This window comes from Prunus avium, chromosome 6, assembly GCF_965620075.1.
Source record: "Prunus avium chromosome 6, drPruAviu1.hap1.1, whole genome shotgun sequence".
Taxonomy (NCBI): domain Eukaryota; kingdom Viridiplantae; phylum Streptophyta; class Magnoliopsida; order Rosales; family Rosaceae; genus Prunus; species Prunus avium.
In genome coordinates this window covers 3600267-3615014 of record NC_142289.1, presented here as the reverse complement: position 1 = coordinate 3615014, position 14748 = coordinate 3600267, and the positions used below count along the sequence as shown (strand labels likewise).

Here is a 14748-nt window from a genome sequence, read left to right as displayed (position 1 = left end):
ATCAGTATTGTAATAGATATTTCAAGAAAGGTTGCTCTCTCCAACTTAATAATTGAAATTTAGAGAAACAAGTCTGAGCTTCAAAATATGGAGCAGACCTCTCAGCTCTTATTCCCTATTTATCATTCTCTTTCTCTTATCTTTGCATACTAATCTCTTGGAGTAATTTGCTGCTAGTATTATCATCAAATTCCAACGTCATCCACGAAAGAAAATTACTTTCGACAACGGCTTAGGGTACTTATTAAAAATCATGTTTAATTAATTCTTGCCTCAACAATACATTTGGCTCTGATCCTCATTTTTTAATGTTTTTTGTTGTGCATGCATGGTTGTGTTTTTTAGTAACGCGGGTCATGGCCGGGAAGATTATTATTTTTTGCCGTTACTACGTTCTACTTATTGTTCTTCTTCCTTATCGAACCCTCCAATTATTCTACCACAAGCTTTCATTTCAAGTATCAAGGGCCTCTAACCTAGATGCTGCTGAGGGCATCGAAAACCATGTTCCCATTGAGCCAAAACTCTCTTCTTCCTTCATCACAGACTCCGAAATCCAATCCGAATTTGCTCACCATGCTCCTGGTGTTGCCATGATGAACAATGGCAGCTTTGGTTGCTGCCCTGCTTCTGTCATCTCTGCCTTGCATCAATGGCAGCTCAAAATGCTCCGCCAGCCGAGCCATTTCCTTTTGAATGAGCTCAAGAACAGGATACTTGAATCAAGAACCATAATTAAAGACCTTATCCACGCAGAAGATGTGGATGAAGTCTCCATTGTAGACAACATCTCCACTGCTGCTGCCATCTTCCTGCAGCAAACAGCATGGGCCTTTGCTGAAGGGAAATTCAACAAAGGGGATGCTGTCATTATGTTTAGCTGCACTTATGGTGCGGTGAAGAACTCAATCGAGGCCTACTTTTCACGTGCTGGTGGGTCCGTTATCGAAGTTCCATTTAACTTTCCATTGAATTCCAATGAAGAAATCATAAGTGAATTTAGGAAAGCATTGGAGAGAGAAAAGGGAAATGGTAGGAGAGTGAGATTGGCTGTGATTGATCATGTTACATGCGTGCCAAGTGTTGTAATGCCAGTTAAGCAATTGGTTCAAATCTGTAGGGAAGAAGGTGTTGAACAAGTGTTCCTAGATGCAGCTCATGCTGTTGGGAGCGTAGATGTTGATATGCAAGAAATTGGGGCAGATTTTTACGCTAGTACTTTGTATAAGTGGTTCTTCTGCCCACCTGTTGTTTCATTTCTGTATTGTAGGAAATCAGCTACACATTCAGATTTGCAATTGCATCACCCTATTGTGTCTCATAGGTATGGTAAGGGGTTGGCTGAAGAAAGTTTTTGGGTAGGGTCAAGGGATTATAGTCCATATCTGGTGCTTCCTTCGGTTATGGAGTTCGTTAACAGGTTCGAAGGCGGTCTTAAGGGAATCATAAAAATGAATCATGATGCTGTTGTTGAGATGGGGAAGATGTTGGCAGAAGCTTGGGGAACCAGTCTAGGTTGTCCTCCTGATATGTGTGCTAGCATGATCATGGTAGGGTTACCAGCTTGTTTGGGGATTTCAAGTGATGAAGATGCTATGAAGTTACAGCCACATTTATGTGACAAATTTGGTGTTGAAGTCAGAATACATTATCAAGCTCCCAAAGATGGAGAGGTTGGATCAACGACGGGGTATGTTCGAATTTCTCATCAGATTTACAACAAAGTTGATGACTATTACAAGCTCAAAGATACAATTAACCAACTCGTTCATGACGGGTTCACTTGCGCTCTTGAGGTATACATATTGTCTTCATCCACTTTATTGGTTTGTAAACCAGAGCCTAGACATATTACACACTGCAATTTCCTGAATTTGGTTTGCTTACTTGTTATTGACATGGGATTTTTATGTTAATCTGCAGATGAATGAGGCCTGAAGAAATCCGTTTGATAAATAAAAAGGAGCTATACATATAGTTCTCTGTCTCCTACATGCTTTGCTAGTTGAAACACAAACAATCCATACAAAAAAGTCTATGAACTGGTTTTTTTTTTTTTTTTTTTGTTGGGACGAAATTTTGGGGTTTGATATGCAGAAATGTTGGTGTATGAATACATAAGCAATTGTCTGTCAGCTTCAAGGAATGTAATTTCCAGAGATGTTTTAGACAACCACTCACCAATGGACTCCATTTGAACACAGCACTGACCTAAAAATACATGCCCTCAACTCTCTCTCCTTTAAATTTTTATAATAAGCAATTGTAACTGTTCTCAAAAGAATAAAAAAGAAAAAAGAAATTGTAATATAGAGTGTTAACTGTCACTTTGGGCAGTGTGAGGTCCTTTTGAGCAGTGTGGTACTATATGCGGGTGCAGCAACAAATGCTATCTGTTCTGTATTAGGGAATCTCCTATATCAAAGGAGATCAGTTCATCAACAACTCAATCTGCTCCATCAACAACACAATCGGCTCCTCCGTATGAAAGTCAAATGTGATATATATGCTAAGCTGTCTTTCCTATTCTATTTGATTAGGATTGATTCAGTCACTCAAGTCTGATTGTATTTACCTTATTAGGATTGTATTCAAACTGTATATAATCATAGACCTGTACCTGTAAACATTATTATTGAAATATACCAATTGATCTCAGCTCTTATATGGTATCAGAGCCCAAAAACTCCAACGAGCAAATTTTTTTTCCTGATTCCTCTCTTCTCTGTCTTCATCCATGGCCACTGACGCCTCTGCAACCATCCCTGTACCAGAGATCAACTCCTCCACTCCCACCTTGATCACAATCAACGCTACAGCCCAACTACCCGTAAAACTCACACCCACCAATTATCCATCATGGCGTGCTCAATTCAACGCCCTCCTTTACGGCTACGACCTCATGGGTTATGTGGACGGTTCTAGTCTCTGCCCATCAACCACTCAAACCGTGCTTCGCACCTTTTGGATTCGGCAAGATCAACTCCTCCTCCATGCGATTCTTGCTTCCGTCTCACCACAGGTCATCTCCCTTATCGCCTCTGCCAAGACATCCAAGGAGGCTTGGGACAAGCTTCTCCATCTCTTTGCTAGCAAAGCTCGTGCCCGCGTTCTTGGTCTCAAAGAACGCCTCACTCTCCTGCGCCGTGAGAACAAGCCTGTCTCTGAGTATCTGCAAGAAGTCCGTGTTATTGCAGATGAGCTCGCCATCATTGATGTTCCCCTCTCCGATGACGATCTCCTCCTCTACATTCTTAATGGTGTTGGATCTGACTTCAAGGAAATTGCTGCGGTGGTTCGTTCCCGCGACACCTCAATTTCTTTTGAAAACCTCCATGACAAGCTGGTTGAACATGAAGCCGCTCTCAAGCGTGATGATACCGCTGTTGCTGCCCCAGTGATCACTGCCAATGTCACTCAGACATCTCGCTCCCACACCTCAAACCGTGGCTATCGCTCTAACAACTCCAACTCCAACCGTGGGTCCTTTGCCTCTCGCAATCCTTCTCGTGGTTCCTATGGGCCCACCCAACCAGCTTTCACTGACAATAGTCGTTGCCCTACCCACATGAACAGCACAGGTTATCGTGGTTTCTGTCAATGGTGTGGCACTCAAGGTCATAGTGCCAAACGCTGCCCCCAACTCCAATATGGCCCTCACAGTCAGCCAGTGGCCAATCCTACCACCCATGGTAGGCCCACCTCTTCTCCAACATGGTTGCTTGATTCTGGTGCCTCTCACCATGTTACCTCCAACGTCAACACTCTCTCTGGTGCCTCTACATATGATGGTCCTGATGAAATAATTATTGGTAATGGTTCAGGTTTGGGTATCACTCATGTCGGTTCAACCACTTTACCCTCCTCATCCTCTCAATCTTTCACCTTATCCAATGTTCTCTGTGTTCCTTCTATGCAAAAAGACATTATTTCTATTTCTAAATTTAATAAACAAAATAATACATCTATTGAAATTTTTCCTGATTTCTTTCATGTCAAGGATCTGAGCACGGGGCGGTTCTTCTTCGAGGCCCGAATAAGGATGATGTGTACGAGTGGTCTCCCAAATCCTTTTGTCAACCGCAAGCTCTAGTGGGTGTGGTGGTCTCTCCCAACCTCTGGCATCGTCGTCTTGGTCACCCCAGTCACAAAACTCTCCAACAAGTCCTTCGTTTATCTTCCATTAATGTGTCTTCCAAATTGTCCGAGTCTGTTTGTCATTCGTGTCTATGTAATAAAAGCCATCGGCTCCCGTTTGGTACTTCGTCTCTCACTAGTCATGGTCCATTAGACCTCCTTTACAGTGATGTTTGGGGCCCTGCTCCATACTCTTCTATTGATGGTTTTTCCTACTATGTTATATTTGTTGACCATTTCACAAAATACATATGGCTCTACCCTCTCAAAAAGAAATCTGATGTGTTTTCCACTTTTGTCACCTTCAAAGCACTTGTCGAAAATTACTTCAAAAGAAAAATCACTAGATTATACACTGATGGTGGGGGAGAATTCATCAAACTCCAACATTTTCTCTCATCCAATGGCATCACCCATCTTCTTACACCACCTCACACTCCGCAACACAATGGGGTCGCCGAACGGCGACACCGTCATATTGTTGAAACCGGTCTCACCCTTCTTCATCAAGCTTCTTTACCTCTCACCTATTGGTCTTATGCCTTTAAAACAGCTGCCTATCTTATCAACCGCATGCCCACTCCGCTTCTCCACAATCTCTCCCCATTCACTCAACTATTTGATGAACAGCCCAATTACTCCCGTCTTCGTACCTTTGGGTGCTTGTGTTTTCCTTGGTTACGTCCTTACAATTCAAATAAATTACTTCCTCGTTCCCGCCCATGTCTCTTCCTTGGTTACTCACCTAATCAAAGTGCCTTTCAGTGTCTTGATCTTTCCTCCAACAAAATTTTTATCTCTCGGCATGTTCAATTTGATGAGTCCACTTTTCCTCTTGCCAACCTCCCTTCCTCCATTCCCCATGTCACTGTTGATAACTCTCACACTTGGGTCTCCTCTCTTCCTCCAGTTACTTATGTTCCTATACACTCACCCACCATGCCTGTTGCACCGGTTGTTTCTTCTTCGATGCCACCACATGTCACATCAGCCTCATCATCAGCATCTGCCCCCGTCTCGGAGCCGTCACCATCAGTATCCCTGGCCCCCATTGCTGCTGCTGCTGCTCCTCTCTTACCATCCCCCAACCCCCAAGCCTCAGCCCCTACCTCACATTCTCCAGCCCAAATTGACCCAGCCCAGCCACCTCCCCACCTCAGCCCAATTCGTACATACACTAGAAACCCTCATAGGACTGTTGTCACCTTTCCATCCTCTGACCCGCACCCTTATAACCCCCCCGTACCCCCTGTGCTCCCCGATCATTCCATGGTCACCCGTGCCAAAGCAGGTATCCACAAACCTAATCCCCGATATGCTATGACTGCTACTAAACACCCCATTCTCTCCTCCATTGAACCGACATGTGTTTCCCAGGCCGTTAAGGATCCCCTTTGGCGACAAGCAATGTCCAATGAGTTTAATGCGTTAATTCGCAATGGTACATGGGAGCTCATTCCTTCACTCCCCTCTCAAAATCTTATTGGTTGTAAGTGGGTGTTTCGTATCAAACGGCATCCTGATGGCACTATTGACAGGTACAAGGCACGCTTAGTTGCCAAGGGTTTTCACCAACGTCCTGGTGTTGATTTTTCAGACACTTTCAGTCCGGTGGTCAAACCTACTACCATACGAATTGTTTTGCATCTTGCCGTGACTCATGGTTGGCCAATACGTCAGTTGGACGTTAATAATGCTTTTCTTCATGGCACAATCCGTGAAAATGTCTATATGGTCCAACCGCCTGGTTTTGTTGACGCTAATAATCCATCTCATGTGTGTAAATTGAGGAAAGCCCTCTATGGCCTCAAACAGGCTCCACGGGCGTGGTACAAGGAATTACACTCATTTTTGCTCTCCCATGGCTTTGTCAATGCCATCTCTGATGCCTCGCTCTTTCTCTTCAAAAATGGGACTACTGTAATTTATTTTTTGGTTTATGTTGATGATCTTCTTATTACAGGTAATAATTCCTCACTTGTGGCGAAGTTCATTCAACTCTTAGCCACTCGGTTCTCTGTCAAGGACTTGGGCTCATTACATTACTTTCTTGGTGTTGAGGTTCTTCCCACAGCCACTGGTTTATTCCTCTCTCAGCAAAAGTACATTCATGATCTTCTTGTCAATGCCAAGATGGATGGTGCAAAGGCTGTCAGTACGCCCCTCTCCACAACTGACTCACTTATGCTCCATGATGGCTCCCCCCCAACGGATGCAACTCCCTACCGTCGTCTTGTTGGTGGTCTTCAATACCTAAGCCTTACACGCCCTGACATCTCCTTCGCAGTCAATAAGCTCTCCCAATTCATGCATTCTCCTTCCGAGACTCACTGGCAGGCACTCAAGCGTCTTCTTCGCTACTTGAAGGGTACCATCTCCTTTGGCCTTCATCTTTGTCGCCGCCCCTCTCATCGTCTCTATGCCTTTTCCGATGCTGACTGGGCTGGTGATCATGATGATCGCAAGTCTACGACTGGCTATGTTGTCTACCTCGGTGGAAATCTGATCTCTTGGAGCTCCCGCAAACAGCGGTCTGTCTCTCGCTCCTCCACCGAAGCCGAATACCGCGCCATTGCTGCCACCACTTCTGAACTCACATGGATTCAGTCCTTATTGCTTGAACTTGGCATTCCTCTCCCCACAACACCAGTTGTCTCCTGTGATAACATTGGAGCCATGTTCTATTGCGCTAATCCTGTCCTACATTCCCGTATGAAACATATCGAAATTGATTTTCAGTTTGTACGGGATCGTGTCACTCGTGGTCTTCTTCAAGTGTCTCATGTATCTACTACTGATCAGCTTGCTGACGCTCTCACCAAACCCTTGCCGCGTCCCCGTTTCCATCTCCTTCGCTCCAAGATCGGTGTCTCCGATGGTGCCACCGTCTTGCGGGGGCGTATTAGGGAATCTCCTATATCAAAGGAGATCAGTTCATCAACAACTCAATCTGCTCCATCAACAACACAATCGGCTCCTCCGTATGAAAGTCAAATGTGATATATATGCTAAGCTGTCTTTCCTATTCTATTTGATTAGGATTGATTCAGTCACTCAAGTGTGATTGTATTTACCTTATTAGGATTGTATTCAAACTGTATATAATCATAGACCTGTACCTGTAAACATTATTATTGAAATATACCAATTGATCTCAGCTCTTATATTCTGCTATTGACTGCACTTGTTAACCAGCTGATATGATTTTGAGTAAAAATTTCAGTGGATAAATTTATTAAAAACTAAGGCATGGGAAATGGTAAGCTGATAGTACTAATTGGGCGAAAATATTGTACAACTTAGAACAAGGCATGAAGTTGATAGTACTAATCAACTCGAATTTGTCATCAGATTTACAACAAAGTTGATGACTATTGCAGGTTCAGAGATGCAATTAATCAACTCGTTTGTGCCCGTTTCACTTGCACTCTTGAGGTATATATATGCTCTGCCTTCATCCACTTTATTGGTTTATAAGCTAGACATACTACACACTGCAGTTTCCTGAATTTGGTTTGCTAACTTGTTATTGACATGGGATTTTATGTTGATATGCAGATCAATGAGGCCTGAAGAAGTCCGTTCGATGAATAAAAGGGGCTGTAGCTCTCTGTGTCCTACATCCTTTGCTAGCTGCAATGGTTTTGGTACCATTAAGTCCTTAAGGTATCCTTCCAAGGCAACAAGCTATGCAGAAAAGTCCATTGATATATTTTTGTTTTTTTTGTTTTGGGTTTGATATGCAGTAAAGTTCATGTATGAATGCATAAACAATTAAAGCTGCTCTTTTATCACTCTCTCGACGGCAACCAAAAATCCACCCATCTCAACTGTCAACTCCTCTATTTCTCGACAACGGAGTCTTCCTCCCATTTACAGCTTGCTCAGCTCTCTTCTCTCTCGATAGTGAAGACGGCTTGATGCAAACTGCGCGCGCCATCTTCGATCTCATCTCAGCCCAGGTATGATGTGTTATTGCTGTATATTCTAGATTTTATGTTTTGCTGGAGGTTTTTAGTTGAATTAACTCTCAACATCCACTTGGTATGCAATTTTAGATTGAAATTCCAATTTTTGGTGGGTCAGTTTGAATATCTATAACTTGTTTCTCTATTGAACTTTATACTAGTGTTTAAATTATATAACGATGATCTTCTCATAATTTTTGAAATTTCCATTGAATATGAATTTTTTCTCTAATTACCTCTTCCAAGGTCCACTTAACAAGCTTAGATTTTTAGGTATTTCTTGTCAAAATTTGGTGAATTTAATTTGATTAGAGGGAGTGTGCTGAGCGAAGGACTACCAAGAATGACTCATGTTGGTCCAACAATGCTTCTCAAGGTGCCTTGAGTGTGCATGAGGGGTTCCCTTTTGGGCTATTACTTAACCTGCTCGTGTTCTTGTGCAGGGTGCCTTGAGTTTATATTTTTTGTTTGTTTGTCATTCTCTGTTTTCCTTTGGTGTCTTTGGTTGATGCTTTAATGAAGCAAGCTTGAATGACCAAAAAAATACAAAAACTGTCAGAGATATATAGCTGGAAATATGAAGAAGAAAAAAAAATTTGTTTGGTCTGTTATTGTTTGTTTTTATTTTGAGGAATGGTTTAGAGATTGTTTTAGTTGGTTTTGGAATCTCTGAATTTTGGATTGTGAGAATTTGGAGATTTTTTTTACAGGTTTGGTGCAAATGCTTATATATGCCCATATCAATCACTTTTAATTTGGTTGTGTTTATGTAATCTTCAAAGAGGTTTTACCTGCAATTGGAAATGGTTTCTGCTAGTGCTTGCTTGGGACATCAATACTCTTGACTCATGCACGGGGTATTGAGCAATTTTCTTTTATCATTTCCTTTCCGTTATTATTTCTTTTCCATGTTTCTGTGATTAATTGAATAATACCTCTTTCATCTATTTATCTATGCAATGCTTTCAATGGTTTCAGTTCTTGATTGGAGGAATCAGTTCTATATTTTTTTTATGCGGCATAAAATTCTATATGACCATCGAAACAAGTTAAAGAATGAAAATGCCATTAAAAATGCAATTTGCAATGTATTAAGTTATTTCCATATGCAATTACTAGCTCCCTGTCTGGTAATTGCGAGGAATCACCTTCTATGAGTTTAGTCATTAATAATATACGGGAAGTGCAGATGAGGGTGTGGGGCGGTCAATGTGATAAATGTCCAAAATGTCTCTCAAATAATGTCAAATTTTCAAGCTGGAGCCACTAATTACGTGCAAAATGGCCATGGCATGCGGGTAACCACTTCGCAAATGCAATTACACTCTGTTTGGAATCACTGTCCAAATCTCATTCCATTACATGTGCTACAAGACTTCGGTCCTAATTTACACAGTTTTTCCTGCTAATTAGAACGTCATGATTCACCCCAATTCATAAATTTGTAATCGCCTAAACTTAGAAACCAACTTGAACTGGGATAACGATGCATAAAATACAAAGACTTCAAGAAATTTGAACTTGTTCTAGGTAACCTATAATTGCCAAACAGGGAGATACTAATTGCATAAATAAAGGCAATTGCAAGCTAATAAACGCAATTACTCTATCTTCGTTTGCTAATTGCAAATTACTTATAATTTCCTACTAACCTTCAAAGACAAAATCGTCATTTACCATTTGTTTGGGATTTAGATAACATGGGAGGAGTTAAAGGTGGATTGGCAACATAATGAGCACTTCCCAAACCAGGAGACATTAATTGCATGTTTTTCAATATTGCACTTGCATTACGGTATGCAATTACCATATCTTGTTTGGCAATTGCATTACGGTATGCAATTACCATTGCCTGTTTAGCAATTACATTACAGTATGCAATTATCATCGCCTGTTTGGCAATTGCATAGTATGTGAAACTTGTTCAAATTTGTACCAAGGGCATTACGGTATGCAATTACCATTGCCTGTTTAGCAATTGCATTACAGTATGCAATTACCATTACCTGTTTGGCAATTACATTACAATATGCAATTAACATCGCCTGTTTGGCAATTGCATAGTATGTGAAACTTGTTCAAATTTCTCCCAAGGCCTTGGTACTTGGCTGTATAAATGTGGTCCTTATTTTTGTAAACACAAGGGTTTACAGTATTAAGGACCCTTTTTATAATGCTTTGAACCTCAGTGTTCCATAACTTGTAAAGTATATTCATAATCTTGTAAACACAAGGTCTATAAGTTCTATAACATTTTGGACGTTGCCGTATAAAACATTGTAAAAAATATCCTTAATATTGTAAACACAATAAGGACCAAATTTAATCTCCAAGGTTCACCATTACCTTAACATTGTAAGATAGATCATTTCTAATGTAAATTATAACATTACAGATTATGGATTATAAAGAACCTTAAAGTTGTAATCACAGTGCAAAAACGCATAAATGAGAACCCAAATCTTATCATCTACGATATTAAGGGTAAATTTTTACAAGTTTATGGAACGCCTATGTCCAAATCATTGTAATATAGGTCCTTAATATATTGTAAATCGTTGCGTTTACAAGAATAAGGACCAAGTTTACATCTCCAAGGTTCGTTTTTGACTTCATCTTGGAATGTAGATCCTTTCTATTGTAAATTATGATATTACAACTTTATGGATACACCTTATAAGTTTATGGAACGTGGACATCCAAAACATTGTCAAATGAGTCCTTACTATTGTAAATCCTTGTGTTTACACGAATAAGGACCATATTTACTTCTCCAAGGTCCATGCTTACTTGAATGTTGTAAAGAGGTTCCCTAAGCTTGTATGTTACAAGATTTGGGTAAGAATTTAGAAATTTTGGCACATGTATTACAACGTTTGGGTTCACACGATCCATAACGTTGTAAATCCCCTATTTACAAGGATATGGATCCACATTCCAAGGAATTGGTAAATATGGACCTTGGAGATGTAAAATTGGGTCCATATTCTAGTAAATATGAGGGTTTACAAGTTTTAGGACTTGTGTTAAAATGTTTTGGATACGAGGGTACCATAACGTTGTAAAGAGGCTCCCTAACCTTGTAGGTTACAAGATTTGGGTAACCATTTACAAGTTTTGGCACCTATATGACAATGTTTATGTTCATGCGATCCATAACTTTGTAAATCCCATATTTACAAGGACATGTGTCCACATTACAAGGAATTGGTAAATGTGGACCTTGGAGATGTAAAATGTAGTCCTTATTCTTGTAAACACAAGGGTTTAGAGTATTAAGAACGTCTTTTACAATGTTTTGGACCTCAATGTTCCCTAAACTTGTAAAGTGTATCCATAAACTTGTAATATCATAAATTACTATAGAAAGGATCTCTATTACAAAGTAAAGGTAAAGGTGAACGCTGGAGATGTAAAATTTGTCCTTATTCTTGTAAATACAATGGTTTACAACATTAAGGATTTGTATTACAATGCTTTGGATGCAAGAGTTCCGTAAACTTGTAAAGTGGATCCATAATCTCATAGATTACAATATTTGGGTTCTCATTTATTAGTTTTTGCAATCTGATTACAAGTTTAAGGTTCTTCATAATCCATAATCTTATAATACCCTAATTTATAATAGAAAGGATCCCCATTACAAGTTTATGGAATGTCGATTTCCAAAACATTGTAAAGGGGGTCCTTATTATTGTAAACCCTTGTGTTTACAAGAATAAGGACCACATTTACTTCTCCATGGTCCACCCTTACCTTAATATTATAAGAGAGATCCTTTCTAATGTAAATTATAGTATTACAAGATTATGGATTATAAAGAACTTTAAAGTTGTAAGCATGGTGCAAAAACTTGTAAATAGGAATCCAAATATTGTAATCTACGAGATTAAAGATCCATTTTACAAGTTTATGGAACGCTTACGTCCAAACCATTGTAATACGAGTCCTTAATGTTGTAAACCGTTGCGTTTACAAGAATATGTACCAAGTTTACATTTTCAAGGTCCACCATTACCTTAACCTTGTAATAGAGATCCTTTTTATTGTAATTAATGATATTACAAGTTCATAGATACACTTTACAAGTTTATGGAATATGGAGGTCCAAAACATTGTAAAAGAGGTCCGTAATACTGTAAACCCTTGTGTTTACAAGAATAATGACCGCATTTACTTCTCCAAAGTCTACCCTTACCTTATCATTGTAAGAGGGATCCTTTCAATTGTAAATCAGGATATTACAACGCTATGGATAAGGAAGAACCTCAAACTTGTAATCATGTTGCAAAAAATCATAAATGAGAACCCAAATCTTGTAATGTACGAGATTAAGGATCTGCGTTACAAGTTTATGGAAAGCTTACGTCCAAAGCATTGTAATACGAGTCCTTAATGTTATAAACCATTGCATTTACAAGAATAAGTACCAATTTTACATCTCCAAGGTCCACAATTACCTTAACCATGTAATAGAGATCCTTTCTATTGTAATTTATGATATTACAAGTTTATGGATACACTTTACATGTTTATGGAACATGGAGGTCCAAAACATTGTAAAAGAGGTCCTTAATACTGTAAACCCTTGTGTTTACAAGAATAAGGACCGCATTTACTTCTCTAAGGTCCACCCTTCCATTAACATTATAAGAGAGATGATTTCTAATGTAAATTATAGTATTACAAGATTATGGATTATAAAGAACCCCAAAGTTGTAATCATGGTGCAAAAACTTGTAAATATGAACCCAAATCTATTATGATTGTGCCACGTGTTCTTTTTTAATTTTTGGATTTTTAATTTATTTATTATGATTTTTATAAGTTAAATCATAGAAAAATAGTATTAAATAGTATATGGTGCCACATGGCAGAAGCTTAATGGGGCGTCGTCTGTGTTTCGGCCATGTGTCATTCTATGATTGCGCCACATGTCCTTTTAAAATTTTTTGTGCTTTTATCTTCTAGAATTCATAAAAAAAAGTAATTAAACATCATAAAAATACACCTAAAATTGCTATAAACTCCTCAAGACATTATCTTCGATTATGGAGGTCTAACAACATGATTACAAGTATTTGAGTTCATAAAAGTCATTGGATCAAAGAAATAAAAGTGCTAGTTCATAGAACACTAACAATTGTTTTGGTTTGTTTAGAAACAAAGATAAGTTTTTGTTTTTTTATTTTTTAAGGGTCAAAATTATATTTTTGTAGCATGAGAGCATAGAGAATGTCACATCACAAGGAGTTTGTAGGAATTTTCGATGTAATTTTTTTTGAATTTTTGAATTTATTTATAATGATTTTTAGAAGTTAAATCATAAAAAATAATATTAAATAGTATATGGCGACACATAGCAGCAGCTTAAGAGGGCGACATCAGTGTTTCTATTGAATGCCTTCTACGATTGTGCCACGTTTCTTTTTTTAATTGTTTGTGTTTTTATCTTAAGGAATTCATAAAAAATTAATTAAAATAAAAAATATATATACATAAACTTGCTACGAACTCCCCTCGACATTATCTTTGATTATGGAAGTCTAAAGTCACGATTCCACGTACTTGCATTTATGGTAATGATTGGATCAAAGAAACAAGAGTGTTAGTTCATAAAACACTAACTAGTGCTTTGGTTTGTTTAGAAACAAACATGAGTTTTGTTTGATTTTTTTTTGAAGTGTCAAAATTATATTTTTGGAGCATGAGAGAGTATAGAATGTCACAAGGAGTTGGAATTTTTGGTATTTTTTGCATTTATAATTTATTTATTATAATTTTTAGAAATTAAATCATAGGAAAAATTAAATTAAATGGTATATGGCAACATGTGGCAGCCGTATAATGGGGTGGCGTTAGTGTTTCTGCTGGGTTTCCTTCTATGATTGTACCACGTGTCCTTTTTTTAATTTTTATTTTATTTTTGTGTGTTTTTATCTTAAAGAATTCATTAAAAAAAAATAGAAAAATATAAATAAAATTGCTACAAACTTCCCACGACATTATCTTTGATTATGGAGTTCTAAAGTCATGATTCCAAGTATTTGAGTTAATGATTGGATCAAAGAAACAAGAGTGTTAGTTCATAGAACACTAACTAGTGTTTTGATTTGTTTAGAAACAAACATGAGTTTTTGTTTTTGTTTTTATTTTTTTGAAATGTCAAAATTATATTTTTGGAGCATGAGAGAGTATAGAATGTCACAAGGAGTTCGTAGTAATTTTTGGTGTATTTTTTAGATTTATAATTTATTTATTATAATTTATAGAAATTAAATCAAAGAAAAAATTAAATTAAATGGTATATGGCGACACATGACAACCGAAGAAAGAAGAAAATATATAGCATGGTATAAAAAGAAAAAGAAAAAGAAAATATAAAGCATGGTATAAAAAGAAAAAGAAAAAGAAAATATAATACAAACAAATATAAGTTTGTTAAAAGTGTTGTTGGCACTGATTCCCACATAATTAGAAAATTATTGTTGCATAATCATTAAACCTAGAGCCTCTTCGAAACTGATTCTTTTATAATCAAAAAATGGACTGGGCTTCCCAAAATTTTTAAAAAATCACTTATCACTCCAAATAAGCAATGCCAAACTGGCACTTAAAGCTTGTAGCAAAAAAAAAAAAAAAT

At 38.1% G+C, this 14748-nt stretch overlaps 1 protein-coding gene across 2 annotated transcripts; it reads left to right on the top strand.

Moving 5' to 3' along the window:
* Positions 1-41: 41 nt before the first annotated feature.
* On the top strand, positions 42-2663 carry LOC110770583 (putative L-cysteine desulfhydrase, chloroplastic). 2 transcript variants are annotated; one of them, XM_088254208.1, is made up of 3 exons: positions 42-237; positions 346-1796; positions 1924-2663. In XM_088254208.1, the coding sequence occupies exons 2-3, from the start codon at positions 357-359 to the stop codon at positions 1936-1938; spliced, it is 1455 nt and encodes a 484-aa protein (XP_088110334.1). In that variant the 5' UTR covers positions 42-237; positions 346-356; the 3' UTR covers positions 1939-2663. The 2 variants fall into 2 exon arrangements, with proteins under 2 accessions (XP_088110334.1, XP_088110333.1); XM_088254207.1 differs by having other exon boundaries at positions 42-1796.
* Positions 2664-14748: the final 12085 nt, after the last annotated feature.

What these genes read in the sequence shown, in the direction of transcription:
- LOC110770583 (XM_088254207.1), top strand. Translation starts at nt 309, where the DNA reads ATGTTTTTTGTTGTGCATGCATGGTTGTGTTTTTTAGTAACGCGGGTC.